This window comes from Bos indicus x Bos taurus, chromosome 19 (assembly GCF_003369695.1).
Source record: "Bos indicus x Bos taurus breed Angus x Brahman F1 hybrid chromosome 19, Bos_hybrid_MaternalHap_v2.0, whole genome shotgun sequence".
Lineage (NCBI taxonomy): Eukaryota > Metazoa > Chordata > Mammalia > Artiodactyla > Bovidae > Bos > Bos indicus x Bos taurus.
The window spans coordinates 48,560,032-48,575,913 of NC_040094.1; the positions used below are offsets into that span (position 1 = coordinate 48,560,032).

At 39.9% G+C, this 15,882-nt stretch overlaps 1 protein-coding gene across 8 annotated transcripts in view; it reads left to right on the plus strand.

Moving 5' to 3' along the window:
- Positions 1-15,882, plus strand: part of TANC2 (tetratricopeptide repeat, ankyrin repeat and coiled-coil containing 2) — a 363,890-nt gene that overhangs the window by 99,882 nt on the left and 248,126 nt on the right. For all 8 annotated transcript variants that reach the window (XM_027517571.1, XM_027517573.1, XM_027517574.1 and 5 more), the window contains one exon: positions 1,537-1,608. In XM_027517571.1, the coding sequence (XP_027373372.1) occupies positions 1,537-1,608 (72 nt within the window). The remainder of the gene's footprint in view (positions 1-1,536; positions 1,609-15,882) is intronic.

Below are 15,882 nucleotides of genomic sequence, written 5' to 3' on the forward strand. Positions count from 1 at the left end.
ATTTATCATGTGATACCTAAATACTCAAAAGGATTTGTTTTCCTTTTTTCTTTATTTTTTTAAATTTAAATTTATTTATTTTAATTAGAGACTAATTACTTTACAATACTGGGATGATTCTTTTTCTTTAAAGTCTAGTAATTTTAGTAGAAAATGTCCTGGTCCATTGATCTAACTTGATTAAGTAGTACACAAGGTGCTCTTAAAATACGTAGTTTCACATATGAAAGTGAAAGTGCTAGTCACTCAGTCATGTCCAACTCTTTGTGGCCCCCTGAACTATAGCTCCAGGCTCCTTTGTCCATGGAATTCTCCAGGCAAGAATACTGAAATGGGTAGCTTTTCCCTTCTCCAGGGGATCTTCCTGACCCAGGGATCAAACCCAGGTCTCCTGCATGGCAGGCAGATTATTTACCATCTGAGCCACCAGATATAATAGTTTCAAATATATATGTATGTACATGTGTATATATAAATGTATTTATACATGTAACTATATATATTACATATACATAGCCACTTTTTTCCCTCTGAAAAGTTTGCTTGAATTACAGTTTTTTAGTATTTGTTCTGTCCTCTCACTTCGGTTTTCTTCCTTAGGGACTTCTATTTTTATCCATATACTAGATCTTCTTTGCCTATCTCCAATATGTATCCCCTTTTTGAAAATCCTTTTTAATCTATTTCTTCTTTTTAAAAAATTTGTTTAAGATTTTCTTCCATCATACTTTGTATTTCTTTTTAAGATCTTTTGTATTTATTTGCTCTTGTATTTCTTATACTTCAGACTTCATTATTGAAATGATTTTTGTTTGATTTCTGATTCTTTCTTGGTTTCTGCCTTGTCATTTCTGAGTTTTTTGATTCTGATTTGTATTGCTCTTTCATGTATTATATAATTTTCCTATGATCTCTCATAAAACATGTAATTTTTATTATAGTGAAACATATAGCCCTAAGGATTATTTGACATACTATAGATAAATAAGCAGCTATAATTAACTTAGACATTGCTTTAAATCAAGGCTTTTAAACTGAAATTCTGTGAATGAAATTCAGAGTAGACTACATTGCTTCATTATACACAGAGTAGAGTGTGTATGTTTGGTGGTGGTTTAGTTGCTGAGTTGTGTCTGACTCTTGCTACTCCATGGATTATGGCCCACCAGGCTCCTCTATGCATGGGATTTTTCAGGCAAGAATACTGGATTGGGTTGCCATTTCCTGCTAAAGGGGATCTCTCGACCCGGGACTGAACCCAGGTCTCCTGCATTGCAGGTGGATTTTTTACCAACTGAGCCACCAGGGAAGCCCTGTGTATATGTTTGGGGGTCGGGAAAGAACGCATTCACTTTCTTTAGACTTTCAGATGAGGGTGTAAACCATCCCCAGAAAAATAAGGGTGAGAACCTTTGGTTTGTGTATGATAAGAAAACAAATGATAGATATAGGACTTTTAAGATAAAGATGTCATCAGGGCTGGTATTACATCAGTATCATTATCTATTTGCTTATGGTCTTTCTCTTTTTATTCAGATGGAGGAAGCGAGGAACCACCGGATCGAAGACAGTCAAGTGTAGACTCTCGCCAAAGCCGCTCTGGGCAAGGTAAGTTTTCATTAAATTTATTAATAAATTAAAAAGGGAAGATATCAGCTCTTCCTTTCCAGTACTTAATCTGAGGACTGAGGTTTTCACTGGGTCTAATTTAGATATTCTCATTTCTCATTTAGGAGTTTAAATGTTATAATCTAATTGGTTCTAGGTGATAATCGTTTCAGTTCAGTTCAGTTCAGTCGCTCAGTCGTCTCCGACTGTTTGCGACCCATGAATCGCAGAACGCCAGGCCTCCCTGTCCATCACCAACTCCCTGAGTTCACCCAGACTCACATCCATCGAGTCAGTGATGCCATCCAGCCATCTCATCCTCTGTCGTCCCCTTCTGCCCCCAATCCCTCCCAGCGTGGTCTCTTTTTTTAAACGATATTAAAGTTTTAAGTAATTTGGAGCACTGTGGTATATGTCTGGGTATCACTTTTGGAATATAGCCAAAAGTAAATTTTTAGAGGTAGCATTTGTTGCAAGTATTATTATCCTGGCCTTTAAAAGTATTGTCTTAACTCTCTCAGAAGAAATAGGTTTTGTTTGTAATTGCTCTCAAAGGTTAGGGTCATTTTACTTATTTTCCTTTTCTATTTAAAATTTATTACTGTAGGCTTTTGAATAGTTTTTTTAAGTGACAACCTCAAAACTAGGTTGAAATACTCTATCAGTGGATTTTCAGATAGGCCATCCCTAACTAACATTTAAATTTTGCAGGACTAGCACCTCCACATTCCTTTTTCTTTGTAGTACTTATCACCTTTATTTTCTCCAAGTAAAACTAGAATGAACATTCCATGATTTCAGAGATTTTTGGTGTTCTTTATTCACTGTTGTATTTCCCGTGCCAAGATTAAGTGCCTGGTAGATAGTAGGTACTAAATAAATAGTGTTGGGTGAGTGAAGTTATTTCCAAGAGAATGAGAGTTGGAACCCAAGCCAGATGAATATATTATAAAATCTCAGGCAGTAATTACTGAGTTTAGTTTTTAGAGAGTCTTTATTTACAAACAAAATAAAGCCTTAGATATACAAATGTGAGGTGTTTTAATCCTGTAAAAACTCTGGTTCATTTATTCTATAATCCTTCTCTTTTTCTCCAACTTTGCTCTTCCCAAGTTTTAGAAAGTACTATTTTTACTAAAACTGTTTGCTGCAGAATAAAAAGAGGAATAATATATGCAGATTGATTTGGAATTTTTAACCTACACTAGTACTTAATCAGAGAAGGCAACGGCACCCCACTCCAGTACTCTTGCCTGGAAAATCCCATGGACAGAGGAGTCTGGAAGGCTGCAGTCCATGGGGTCGCTAAGGGTCGGACACGACTAAGCGACTTCACTTTCATTTTTCACTTTCATTCATTGGAGAAAGAAATGGCAACAAACTCCAGTGTTCTTGCCTGGAGAATCCTAGGGACTGGGGAGCCTGGTGGACTGCTGTCTGTGGGGTTGCACAGAGTCGGACAGGACTGAAGTGACTTAGCAGCAGCAGCAGCAGCAGCAGCAGCAGCAGCAGCAGCAGTACTTAGTCATTCTTAATATGCATGTATTATAAATACATTAGAAACTTATCCCATTTTCACTTTTTTCCCTTATTATAAGTATTTTGATACAAAAAAAGAAATTAAGAGAAAAAGATGAATTGTAATATAAAAGAAAATCAAACACATTATGCACGTTAAACTTAATGCTTTATGTCAGTGATATCTCAGTAAACCTTAGTCGGGGCAGTGAGAAATAAAATGAGCGTGTGTATATAAAATCCTTGTGTATATAAAATCCTTGTTGGGCTGCACCCCGCAGGCCTGCATGCCTGTACTAGCCCAGCCTCAAGACAGAAGAAAGAGCCCAGACTCGGAAACAGAGGCATTGGTGATTTAATGGATAGGAGACTCTTACACATCTGAAGCATGGTCCTGTGTGTGGCACAGCAGGCAGGACATTGCAGCACTCTTTACTGCTGGGAGAGGATGGAGTGGGTGGAAGTGTTTACCACGTATAGGGGGAATTGACTTTGAGTTCAGTTCAGTTGCTCAGTCGTGTCCGGCTCTTTGTGACCCCATGAATCTCAACGCCAGGCCTCCCTGTCCATCACCAACTCCTGAAGTTCACCCAAACTCATGTGCATCAAGTCAGTGATGCCATCCAGCCATTTTGTCCTCTGTCATCCCCTTCTCCTCCTGCCCCCAATCTTTCCCAGCATCAGGGTCTTTTCCAGTGAACCAACTCTTCGCATGAGGTGGCCAAAGTATTGGAGTTTCAGCCTCAGCATCAGTCCTTCCAATGAACACCCAAGACTGGTCTCCTTTAGGATGGACGGTTGGATCTCCTTGCAGTCCAAGGGACTTGCAAAAGTCTTTTCCAGCACCACAGTTTAAAAGCATCAATTCTTCGGCGCTCAGCTTTCTTCACAGTCCAACTCTCACATCCATACATGACCACAGGAAAAACCATAGCCTTGACTAGATGGACCTTTGTTGGCAAAGTAATGTCTCTGCTTTTGAATATGCTGTCTGGGTTGGTCATAACTTTCCTTCCAAGGAGTAAGCGTCTTTTAATTTCATGGCTGCAGCTACCATCTGCAGTGATTTTGGAGCCCAAAAGAATAAAGTCTGACACTGTTTCTACTGTTTCCCCATCTGTTTCCCATGAAGTGATGGGACCAGATGACATGATCTTTGTTTTCTGAATGTTGAGCTTTAAGCCAACTTTTTCACTCTTCTCTTTCACTTTCATCAAGAGACTTTTTAGTTCCTCTTCACTTTCTGCCATAAGCATGGTGTCATCTGCATATCTGAGGTTATTGTTATTTCTCCCGGCAATCTTGATTCCAGCTTGTGCTTCCTCCAGCCCAGCGTTTCTCATGATGTACTCTGCATATAAGTTAAATAAGCAGGGTGACAATATACAGCCTTGACGTACTCCTTTCCTATTTGGAACCAGTCTGTTGCTCCATGTCCATTTCTAACTGTTGCTTCCTGACCTGCATATAGGTTTCTCAAGAGGCAGGTCAGGTGGTCTGGTATTCCCATCTCTTTCAGAATTTTCCACATTTTATTGTGATCCACACAGTCAAAGGCTTTGGCATGTCAATAAAGCAAGAATAGATGTTCTTCTGGAACTCTCTTGCTTTTTCCATGATCCATCGGATGTTGGCAATTTGATCTCTGGTTCCTCTGCCTTTTCTAAAACCAGCTTGAACATCCGGAAGTTCATGGTTCACATATTGCTGAAGCCTGGCTTGGAGAATTTTGAGCATTACTTTACTAGCGTGTGAAATGAGTACAATTGTGCAGTAGTTTGAGCATTCTTTGGCATTGCCTTTCTTTGGGATTGGAATGAAAACTGACCTTTTCCAGTCCTGTGGCCACTGCTGAGTTTTCCAAATTTGCTGGCATATTGAGTGCAGCACTTTCAGAGCATCATCTTTCAGGATTTGAAATAGCTCAACTGGAATTCCATCATCTCCATTAGCTTTGTTCATAGTGATATTTTTAAGGCCCACTTGACTTCACATTCCAGGATGTCTGGCTCTAGGTAAGTAATCACACCATCATGATTATCTGGGTCGTGAAGATCTTTTTTGTACAGTTCTGTGTATTCTTGCCATCTCTTAATATTTTCTGCTTCTGTTAGGTCCATACCATTTCTGTCCTTTATCGAGCCCATCTTTGCATGAAATGTTCCCTTGGTATCTCTAATTTTCTTGAGGAGATCTCTAGTGTTTCCCATTCTGTTGTTTTCCTCTATTTCTTTGCATTGATTGTTGAGGAAGGCTTTCTTATCTCTTCTTGCTATTCTTTGGAATTCTGCATTCAGATGCTTATATCTTTCCTTTTCTCCTTTGCTTTTTGCTTCCCTTCTTTTCACAGCTATTTGTAAGGCCTCCTCATACAGCCATTTTGCTTTTGTGCATTTCTTTTCCATGGGGATGGTCTTGATCCCTGTCTCCTGTACAATGTTATGAACCTCCATCCATAGTTCGTCAGGCACTCTATCTATCAGATCTAGTCCCTTAAATCTATTTCTCACTTCCACTGTATAGTCATAAGGGATTTGATTTAGGTCATACCTGAATGGTCTAGTGGTTTTCCCTACTTTCTTCAATTTAAGTCTGAATTTGGCAATAAGGAGTTCATGGTCTGAGCCACAGTCAGCTCCTGGTCTTGTTTTTGCTGACTGTATAGAGCTTCTCCATCTTTGGCTACAAAGAATATAATCAATCTGATTTCAGTGTTGACCATCTGGTGATGTCCATGTAGAGAGTCTTCTCTTGTGTTGTTGGAAGAGGGTGTTTGTTATGACCAGTGCATTTTCTTGGCAAAACTCTATTAGTCTTTGCCCTGCTTCATTGCGTATTCCAAGGCCAAATTTGCCTGTTACTCCAGGTGTTTCTTGACTTCCTACTTTTGCATTCCAGTCCTCTGTAATGAAAAGGACATCTTTTTTGGATGTTAGTTCTAAAAGTTCTTGTAGGTCTTCATAGAACTGTTCAGCTTCTTCAGCGTTACTGGTTGGGGCATAGGATTGGATCACCATGATATTGAATGGTTGCCTTGGAAATGAACAGAGATCATTCTGTCGTTTTTGAGATTGCATCCAAGTACTGCATTTCGGACTCTTGTTGACCATAATGACTACTCCATTTCTTCTGAGGGATTCCTGCCCACAGAGTAGATATAATGGTCATCTGAGTTAAATTCACCCATTCCAGTCCATTTGAGTTCACTGATTCCTAGAATGTCAACATTCACTCTTGCCATGTCCTGTTTGACCACTTCCAATTTGTCTTGATTCATGGACCTGACATTCCAGGTTCCTATGCAATATTGCTCTTTACAGCATCGGACCTTGCTTCTATCACCAGTCACATCCAGAACTGGATATTGTTTTTGCTTTGCCTCCATCCCTTCACTCTTTCTGGAGTTACTATAGCATATTGGGCACCTACCCACCTGGGGAGTTCCTCTTTCAGTATCCTATCATTTTGCCTTTTCATACTGTTCATGGGGTTCTCAAGGCAAGAATACTGAAGTGGTTTGCCATTCCTTTCTCCAGTGGACCACATTCTGTCAGACCTCTCCACCATGACCTGTCCGTCTTGGGTGGCCCCACACGGCATGGCTTCGTTTCATTGAGTTAGACAAGGCTGTGGTCCATGTAATCAGATTGGCTTGTTTTCTGTGAGTATGGTTTCAGTGTGTCTGCCCTCTGATGCCCTCTCGCAACACCTACCGTCTTACTTGGGTTTCTCTTCTTGGATGTGGAGTATCTCTTCACGGCTGCTCCCGCAAAGCACAGCCTCTGCTCCTTACCTTGGACGAGGTCGCCGCTCCTGACCTTGAATGTGGAGTAGCTCCTCTTGGCCCTTCTGTGCCCGTGCAGCCGCCGTTCCTTGGACATGGGGTTGCTCCTCTCTGCTGCAGCCCCTGACCTCGGACGTGGGGTAGCTCCTCTCGGCTGCCGCCCCTGACCTCTTCTTCCCTGGTGGCTCACACAGTAAAGAATTGACTTTAGGTTGGCTCATTGGTTACCAGGGAAACCAGCAAAGGCTCCCCTCCCTGCTCCTTTGATAAGTTATCAAAGTGGTGAAGATGTTCTGATCTAAAGGTTACACCAGTCATTTACTGATTAGGCTCTGTGATTAAGAGGGATAGTCAGTCATATGAGTAGGATATGGGTGAAGCAGTGACTGGTTAAGCAGGGGATGTACACAGAGCAAGAGAACAGCCATCTTGGGTGGCCTCACCATATAACCCTAAAAATAAAATTAGTACAAATTAATAGAAAAAGATGATACTAATACTTACTGAAGTTTAATGTTATTAAATGTCAGATGTAAATTTGGGAGACTATTAATTTATCTTATACCCTCTGAATTATGTCAGTTGAAATAGTTTTCAAATCAGTGAGTGTAATTGAATTTTAGTAACAAAAGCCAAACTAAATAACAAAAAATCAGTGATTTTCATGATCTTAGCACAGCTGCCTGATCTCACTTTTTTCAAATGATAGAAATAGAAGTACAAAGCCATTTATAATGACTTGGGATGAATAAGAATCCATATTACCAGTAGTAAAGAGATAGGATGGATACATACTTCTACTTTTGCTCCTTGCAGAAACCCATTAAAAGATCAGTAAAGGGGAATTAGAGAGGAGACAGCATCAACACAATTTTAGAAACTAGAGAGTATATGAATGATTGAAGACTAAACGTTAAGCTCAGTAGCAGAGAAAATCAAGAAAATAATCCAGCTTGTCCTCCAAAAGACAGAAAGTTCAAGAATGGCAGCATGTAGAAGTGAAAGGAGGATTGGTTGAAAGTTGAAGAAGCCTTTGGACCCTGGGATGTGTTCCTCAAAATAAGCTAGCCAGTGAGCTGGACAAGTGCCCAGGTCTTCTCCCCTAACCTTGGCAAAGTCCAGAAACTTACTCTTTGGAGAGGGCAAAAGTAGAGGCTCTAGGACAGAAGACATCAGCGTAGTGGAAGGCAAGAACCCCAGACTGAAGATCACCCTTTTAGTCCTCTTCTCTTAATTATGAGAGCTAATCAAGGATTAATAGATATTTGAGGAAACCCTGTAGTGTATGAAAAATAGAGATTAAAATAAGTAAGGTAGAGCAGCTTGGAGAAGACAAATCTTTTGCAGAGGAAAATATTAGAAGCATTATTAACATCCTCAGGGAAATAAGAGAAAACAATACAGCCATGAAATAAGGAGTTAACTATAAAAGAGTAGTACTCTGATTTTTAAAAGAGGCTCTCAGGCATTAAAATTTTGATTTCAGAGATTAAAAAGGCTTTGTAGAAGTACTTAGAAAATTAATAATGAAGAAATCTGGTAAAAAGTTGAGCAGAAGGACAGAGGTTATAGAACAGAAGTGAGGAATACAAAGAAATTTACAGGAGCTGTCCAGGAATTTCAATATTCAAATAATAGTAGTTTCCAGAAGAAACAGAGGAAATGAGGAAGAAATCATCAGGATGATTAAAAAAACATTTTCTTGAGCTAAAGAACATGAGGTTGAAAGGCTTATTGAGTACTCAGCACAATGGATGTATATAAACACAAACTAAGACACATCATGGAGAAGGCGATGGCACCCCCTCCAGTACTCCTGCCTGGAAAATCCCATGGATGGAGGAGCCTGGTGGGCTGCAGTCCATGGGGTCGCTAAGAGTCGGACAGGATTGAGCGACTTCACTTTCACTTTTCACTTCCATGCATTGGAGAAGGCAGTGGCACCCCACTCCAGTGTTCTTGCCTGGAGAATCCCAGGGACGGGGGAGCCTGGTGGGCTGCCGTCTATGGGGTTGCATAGAGTTGGACATGACTGAAGCGACTTAGCAGCAGCAGCAAGACACATCAGGGTGAAATTTCAAATCCCTGGGCCAAACAGCTCTTTCCATGCTTCCAGAGAGGGAAAGATTTGTTACCTAAAGTAACAGGAATCAACTGGCTCTGGACTTCTTTGTGGTAACTTTAGAAATAAACAGGCAATGGCACATCACCTTCAAAATTCTGAAGGAAAGTAATTTCAACCTCATTTTATTTCATGTGCATTGAAACTATTGAGTGAAATTACGATGTTTTAAGACATGTAATGTTTTTTGTTTTTTTGGTTTGTTTGCCTACCTTGTACCTTTCTTAGAAATCTGTTGGAGGGTGTGATCCATCAAAATGATAAAGTCAGACAAATAAAAAAAGAGAAAGGTGGCAGGAAATAGGAAATTTAACAAAAGAGAAAGGTAGAGAAATCTTCCACATACAATGACAGGACAGGGTTGAAGGGCAAACAGACCAGATTGGAGTAGGTTAGAAGCTTCCAGAAGATCCATTCTCAGGAATGAGGTTGTTAGAAATCTGATGCCTTTAATTATCTTTAGGAAAGTTGTAAGTAATTGATGAAAGACTCAGGGTTGAATTTGTGATAAATACATAAAGTAGTAAGTGAAAAAAATTCTAAACACAAGTAAAAAAATAAATAATGTATAGGAAAGGAGATGTTAGAATAATTTCTTAGTCCTTAGGGTAGTGTCTAGAGTAGCTGATGTTCATGTCAATCACTTCCAGTGGTAAACCTAATCAGTTTACCCCAGTGTGATACAGACATTTTTATTTGATTTGGACCATTATGGTCGAGGGCTTCTCTGGTGGCTCAGATAGTGAAGAATCTGCCTGCAATGCAGGAGACCCAGGTTTGAGCCCTGGGTCAGGAAGATCCCCTGGAGTATGAAATGGCAATCCATTCTAGCATTGTTGCCTAGAGAATTCCATGGACAGAGGAGCCTGGTGGGTTACAATCCATGGGGTCGAAAAGAGTCGAACACGACTGAATGATTAACACTTAGCAAATTATGGTTGGGAAGTAGTGCTTTAAAGCAGAGTGAGCGAGTCTGGCCTTTGTTGCCTGTATTTGTACAGTTGGCAGGTTTAATTTGCTAAGCCAGTTTTAATTATTTTTATATCTGTGTTCATGTGGGATATTGGCCTTTAATTTTCCTGTCTTAGGATGTCTTTGTCTGATTTTTGTATCAGGGTACTCCTGGTTTCATAGAGTAAGTTGAAAGTTGAAAGATAATTCTTCTTTAATTTCCTGGAGTATATTTTATAGAATTGATATTACTTCATCCATAAATGTTTGATAGAATTTTCCAGGGAAACCGTCTGGGCCTAGAATTTTCTTTGTGGGAAAGTTTTAAGATATAAATTAAGTTTCTTTAATAAATATAGGACTATTCAAATTATCTGTTTTTTCTTGACTGTCCTTTTAAAAGCTGTGGCATCTGTAGTGGTGCCACCTCTCTCATCCCTGATATGGATGATTTGAGTATTCTTTCTCTTTGTCCTGGTCATTCTAGATGGAGCTATGTCAATTCTGTTGATCTTAAAGGATCAGTTTCAGTTTTTCTTCATTTTCTGTGTTGTTTTCCTGTTTTCTTTTTTATTGGTTTCTGCTTTGTTGTTGTTGTTGTTGTCGAGTCACTAAGCCGTGTCTGACTCTGAGACCCTATTGACTGCAGCACACCTGGCTCCCCTTTCCTTCACTATCTCCTGGAGTTTGCTCAAATTCACATCCATTGAGGCAGAGGTGCTATCTAACCATCTCATCCTCTGTTGCTCCCATTTTCTAGTGCCTTCAACCTTTCCCAGCATCAGGGTCTTTTCCATTGAGTCACCTCTTCACATCAGGTGCCCAAAGTATTAGAGCTTCAACTTTAGCATCAGTCCTTCCAGTGAATATTTGGGGTTGATTTCCTTTAGGATGGACTGGTTTGATTTCCTTGTAGTCCAACGGACTCTCAAGAGTCTTCTCCAGCACCACAGTTCAAAAAGCATCAAGTTTTCGGCGCTTAGCCTTCTTTATGGTCCAACTCACATCTGTACATGATGCTGGAAAGACCGCCATAGCTTTGACTATACTCACCTTTGTCGGCAGAGTAATGTCTCTGCTTTTTAATACACTGTCTAGATTTGTCATAGCTTTTCTTCCAAGTAGCAGTGTCGTGTAATTTCATGGCTGCAGTCACCATCCACAGTAATTTTGGAGCCCAGGAAAATAAAGTCTGTCACTGTTTCCACTTTTTCCACTTCTTCCACTTCTATTTGCCATGAAGTGATGTAACCAGATGCCATGATCTTTTTTTTTTTTTATGTTGAGTTTTAAGCCAACTTTTTCACTCTCCTCTTTTACCCTCATCAAGAAGCTCTATAGTTCCTTTACTTTCTGCTGTTAGAGTGATATCATCTGCATATCTGAAGTTATTGTTGATTTCTCCCAGCAATCTTGATTCCAGCTTGTGATTCATCCAGCCTGGCATTTTGCATGAATGTACTCTGCATATAAGTTAAACAAGCAAGGTGACAATAAATGCAGCCTTGTCGTACTCCTTTCCCAATTTTAAAATAGTCTGTTGTTCCAAAGAATGTTCAAATGACCATACAAAATGAGTTGCACTCATTTCACATGCTAGTAAGTTTATGCTCAAAATCCTTCAAACTAGGCTTCAGCAGTATGTGAACTGAGAACTTCTAAATGTACCAGCTGGGTTTAGAAAAGGCAGAGGGACCAGAGATCAAATTGCCAACATTTGTTGGATCATAGAAGTTGGGAATTCCAGAAAAACATCTAGTTTTGCTTTATTGACTATGCTAAAGCCTTTGTGTGGATCATGATAAACTGTGGAAAATTCTTAAGATGGGAATACCAGACCGTCTTAGCTATCTCCTGAGAAACCTGTATGCAGCTCAAGAAGTAACAGAACCAGACATGAAACAATTGACTGGTTCAAAATTTGGAAAGGTTTGTGCTTTGCTCTTTATTGTTTCCTTTCTTCTTCCTGCTTTGGGTTTAATTTTCTCTTCTTTTTCTAGTTTCTTAAGGTAGAAACTAAGATTGCTGATACTGGAGCTTTATTTTCTAATACAGAAAATTTAGTGCTATGAATTTCCCTCTGTGTATTGATTTAGCTGCATTTCACAGACTTTCATGAATAATGCTTTTCTTTTATTTCAAAGTACTTCCAATTCCCCTTTTGGTTTCTTCTTTAACATGTGTGTTATTTAGAAGTGTGTTTATAAAGTTTTCAAACATTTGAGAATTTTCTACATATTTTCTTCATATTAATTTCTAGTTTAATTTTGCTATAGTCAAGGAATACCCATCCTATGAGTTAAGTCACATTTTATTGAGACTTGTTTTATGGCCCAGGAAATTATCTATCTTAAATGTTCTTTGTGTACTAATTAAACTTAAAACTTTTGCACAGTGAAGAAAACATATAAGCAAGGTGAAAAGGCAGCCTTCATAATGGGAGCAAATAATAGCAAATGAAACAACTAACATATAATTAATCTCCAAAATATACAAGTAGCTCATGCAGCTCAGTACCAGAAAAATAAATGACCCAATTAAAAAATGAGCAAAAGAACTAACAGACATTTCTCCAAAGAAGACATACAGTTGGCTAACAAACACATGAAAAGATGTTCAGCATCACTCATTATTAGAGAAATGCAAATCAAAACTTCAATGAGGTAGTATCTCATACCAGTCAGAATGGCTGCCATCAAAAAGTCTACAAACAATAAATGCTGGAGAGGGTGTGGAGAAAAGGGAACCCTCTTAACACTGTTGGTGGGAATGCAAACTAGTACAACCACTATGGAGAACAGTGTGGAGATTCCTTAAAAAACTGGAAACAGAATTGCCATATGACCCAGCAATCCCACTGCTGGGTATACACACTGAGAAAACTAGAATTGAAAGAGACATGCGTACCCCAGTGTTCGTTGCAGTACTGTTCACAGTAGCTAAGACATGGAAGCAACCTAGATGTTGCATCCATCAGCAGACGAATGGATAAGAAAGTTGTGGTACACAATGGAATATTACTCAGCTATAAAAAAGAATGCATTTGAGTCACTTCTAATGAGGTGAATGAAACTGGAGCCTATTATACAGATTGAAGTAAGGCAGAAAGAAAAACACCAATACAGTATATTAACACATATATATGGAATTTAGAAAGATGGTGAAAATGATCCTATATGCAAGACAGCAAAAGAGACCCAGATGTAAAGAACAGACTTTTGGACTCTGTGGGAGAAGGTGAGGGTGGGATGATTTGAGAGAATAGCATTGAAACATGTATATTACCATATGTGAAATAGATGACCCGTCTAAGTTGGATGCATGAAACAGGGCACTCAAAGCCAGTGCACTGGGACAACCCAGTGGGATGGGATGGGGAGGGGATGGGAGGGGGGTTTGGGACAGGGCGGGGGACACCTGTATACCTGTGGCTGACTTATGTCAATGTAAGGTGAAAACCAAATTGTAAAGTAATTAGCCTCTAATTAAAATAAATTTTTTAAAAATGTGTATTATGCTCTTTGGAGGGGAGGTAGAAGGTGCTACAAATGTCAGTCTGGTCAAGTTAATTGATGATATTGTTCAAGTTTTCTGCATCTTTGCTGATTTTCTATCTGCTCATTCTGTCAATTACTAGGAGAGGAATATTGAAATCTCAGACCATAAGTGTGGATTTATGTATTTCCCCTTGCAGTTGTGTTACATTCCTCATACCACTGATCCTTTGGTCAGAAAGGATTTAAATATTCCCTACAGCTGCCATTGGCTTCTCTGATGGCTCAGTGGTAAAGAATTGACCTGCATTACAAGACACACAGAAGATGTGGGTTTGATCCCTGGGTCAGGAAGATCCCCCTGGAGAAGGAAATGGCAACCCACTCCAGTGTTCTTGCCTGGAAAATCCCATGTACAGAGGAGCCTGAGGGGCTACAGTCCATAGGATCACGAAGAGTCGGACATGACTGAAGCAACTTAGCACATGCTTACTTCATTTTCACCTAGAACCAGAGCCCTTCCATTTTATTATATTTTGTGTTTGCCTGTCTAGAAGGTAATATTCAAAATATTTAATAATTAGTATGCCATAAATACCAACCAACCACAACAGATGCCAGTCTGTTCAAAACAAACATTGTTTAGTCGCTAAGTCATGTCCAACTCTTCTGTGACCCCATAGACTGTAGCCCGCCAGACTTCTCTGTCCATGGATTTCCCAGGCAGGAATACTGGAATAGGTAGCCATTTCCTCCTCTAGAGAGTCTTCCCAACCCAGGGATCGAACCTGCATCTCCTGCATTGGCAAGCAGATTCTTTATCACTGAACCCTCACGGAAGCAACAAACATTGTCTTTAAACATCTGTTACGCCTGTAGAGGGCCAAAATGCATGATAACCTGCCTTACCTGATTGCAGATACAGTTGCTATTTAATGTCTCTTCTGGTGGCTTCCCTGGTGGCTCAGACGGTAAAGCGTCTGCCTACAATGCAGGAGACCTGGGTTCAGTTCCTGGGTTGGCAAGATCCCCTGGAGAAGGAAATGGCAACCCACTCCAGTTTTCTTGCCTGGAAAACCCCATGGATGGAGGAACCTGATCTACTACAGTCCATGGGGTCACAAAGAGTCAGACACGACTGAGCCATTTCACTTTCTTTCTATAGTTATAATGGCAAACATGTAAGATAAGGTGCCTGGTGAGGTGTCTTATCCTTTGGACATGAAGGCTCTCTCCTGTGTGTTAACTAACTAGCTTGGCCTTTGTTCTGTCTCTCAGACACAGTGGATTCTGACTCAAATGTACCCACACTCACTGTCCTAGTTTAGGGGGCAGAGACCTCTGATGTCATCTGCTCTCAAGTGTAGGAGATGGGAGATGGCCTGCCTAAATCAGATTCCACCCCACTCCTTAAGATTGCTGCCCCTGGGCACTTCCTGCTCCTTGCATCTCTTGCTTTTGTGGTTCAAACAGACCTGGAAACACTCTCATCTTTCACAGTTATCCTCCTACACATACTCTGGGCTATAATTTGCCCACTCCAGTTGCATCTAGTTTCTGTCTCCCATGGATTTCTGAACATTTCTCCTCCATTATTGATTTTCTGTTTTGTTTTATAATGCTTTAAGAGTTTATTCTTTTTTAAGATCCATCTTCTGTCATTTCCACACCACCTGTGTTGTTGCCGTTTTCATCGGAACTACCATCATTTCTTTACTTTACTGCTGTTAGAGTGTCCTAACTTTTTATTTCTATTCTTGCCAACATATAATCTGTTGTCCATTTGATAGCTTTTACTGCTTTTGTTAAAACAAATCAAGTCATTATTTCCCCACATTTGAAAAGAAATTCTCTAGTGTCTTCCTGTCACATTCAGAATAAAGTGTAAAGCCTTTATCATTCCTTGTGTAACCTGACCTGAGCTGACCTTTCCCTAGTACTTTACAACCTCCCACTCCCTTCATTATCCACTTTGTTTCATCTCTGTTGGCCTTTTTGCTTAAACATGTTAAGAGTGTTTTCAGGGTCTGTAGGTTTGTGCCTTCTTGACTGAAGAACTATGGGTTTCTGCTTGGGAAAGAGTGGCCTTCTCTTTGACCTCCTGAACACTCAGCTCTAATCTTCGTAATAATTGCCACTAACTCGTGTTTATTTACTTGTTCATTGTTGTCTGAGCAGCTGGAAAATTAGTTTCATCTGAGCAGAGACTTTGTCTAATCCCCCACTCTAGCCGTAGAACACTTGCACATAAAGTTTTTTCAGTATTTGTCGAATGAAGGAACGCATGAGTATCTAGCAGTCAGCGTGTATGGGAAAGTATGTGGATGTACCCAGGACACATGTGAATCCAATATTCACCTGTTACTTACGTAGCTGAGGAAGTAAAGCAGCAGTGTGAGAAATTT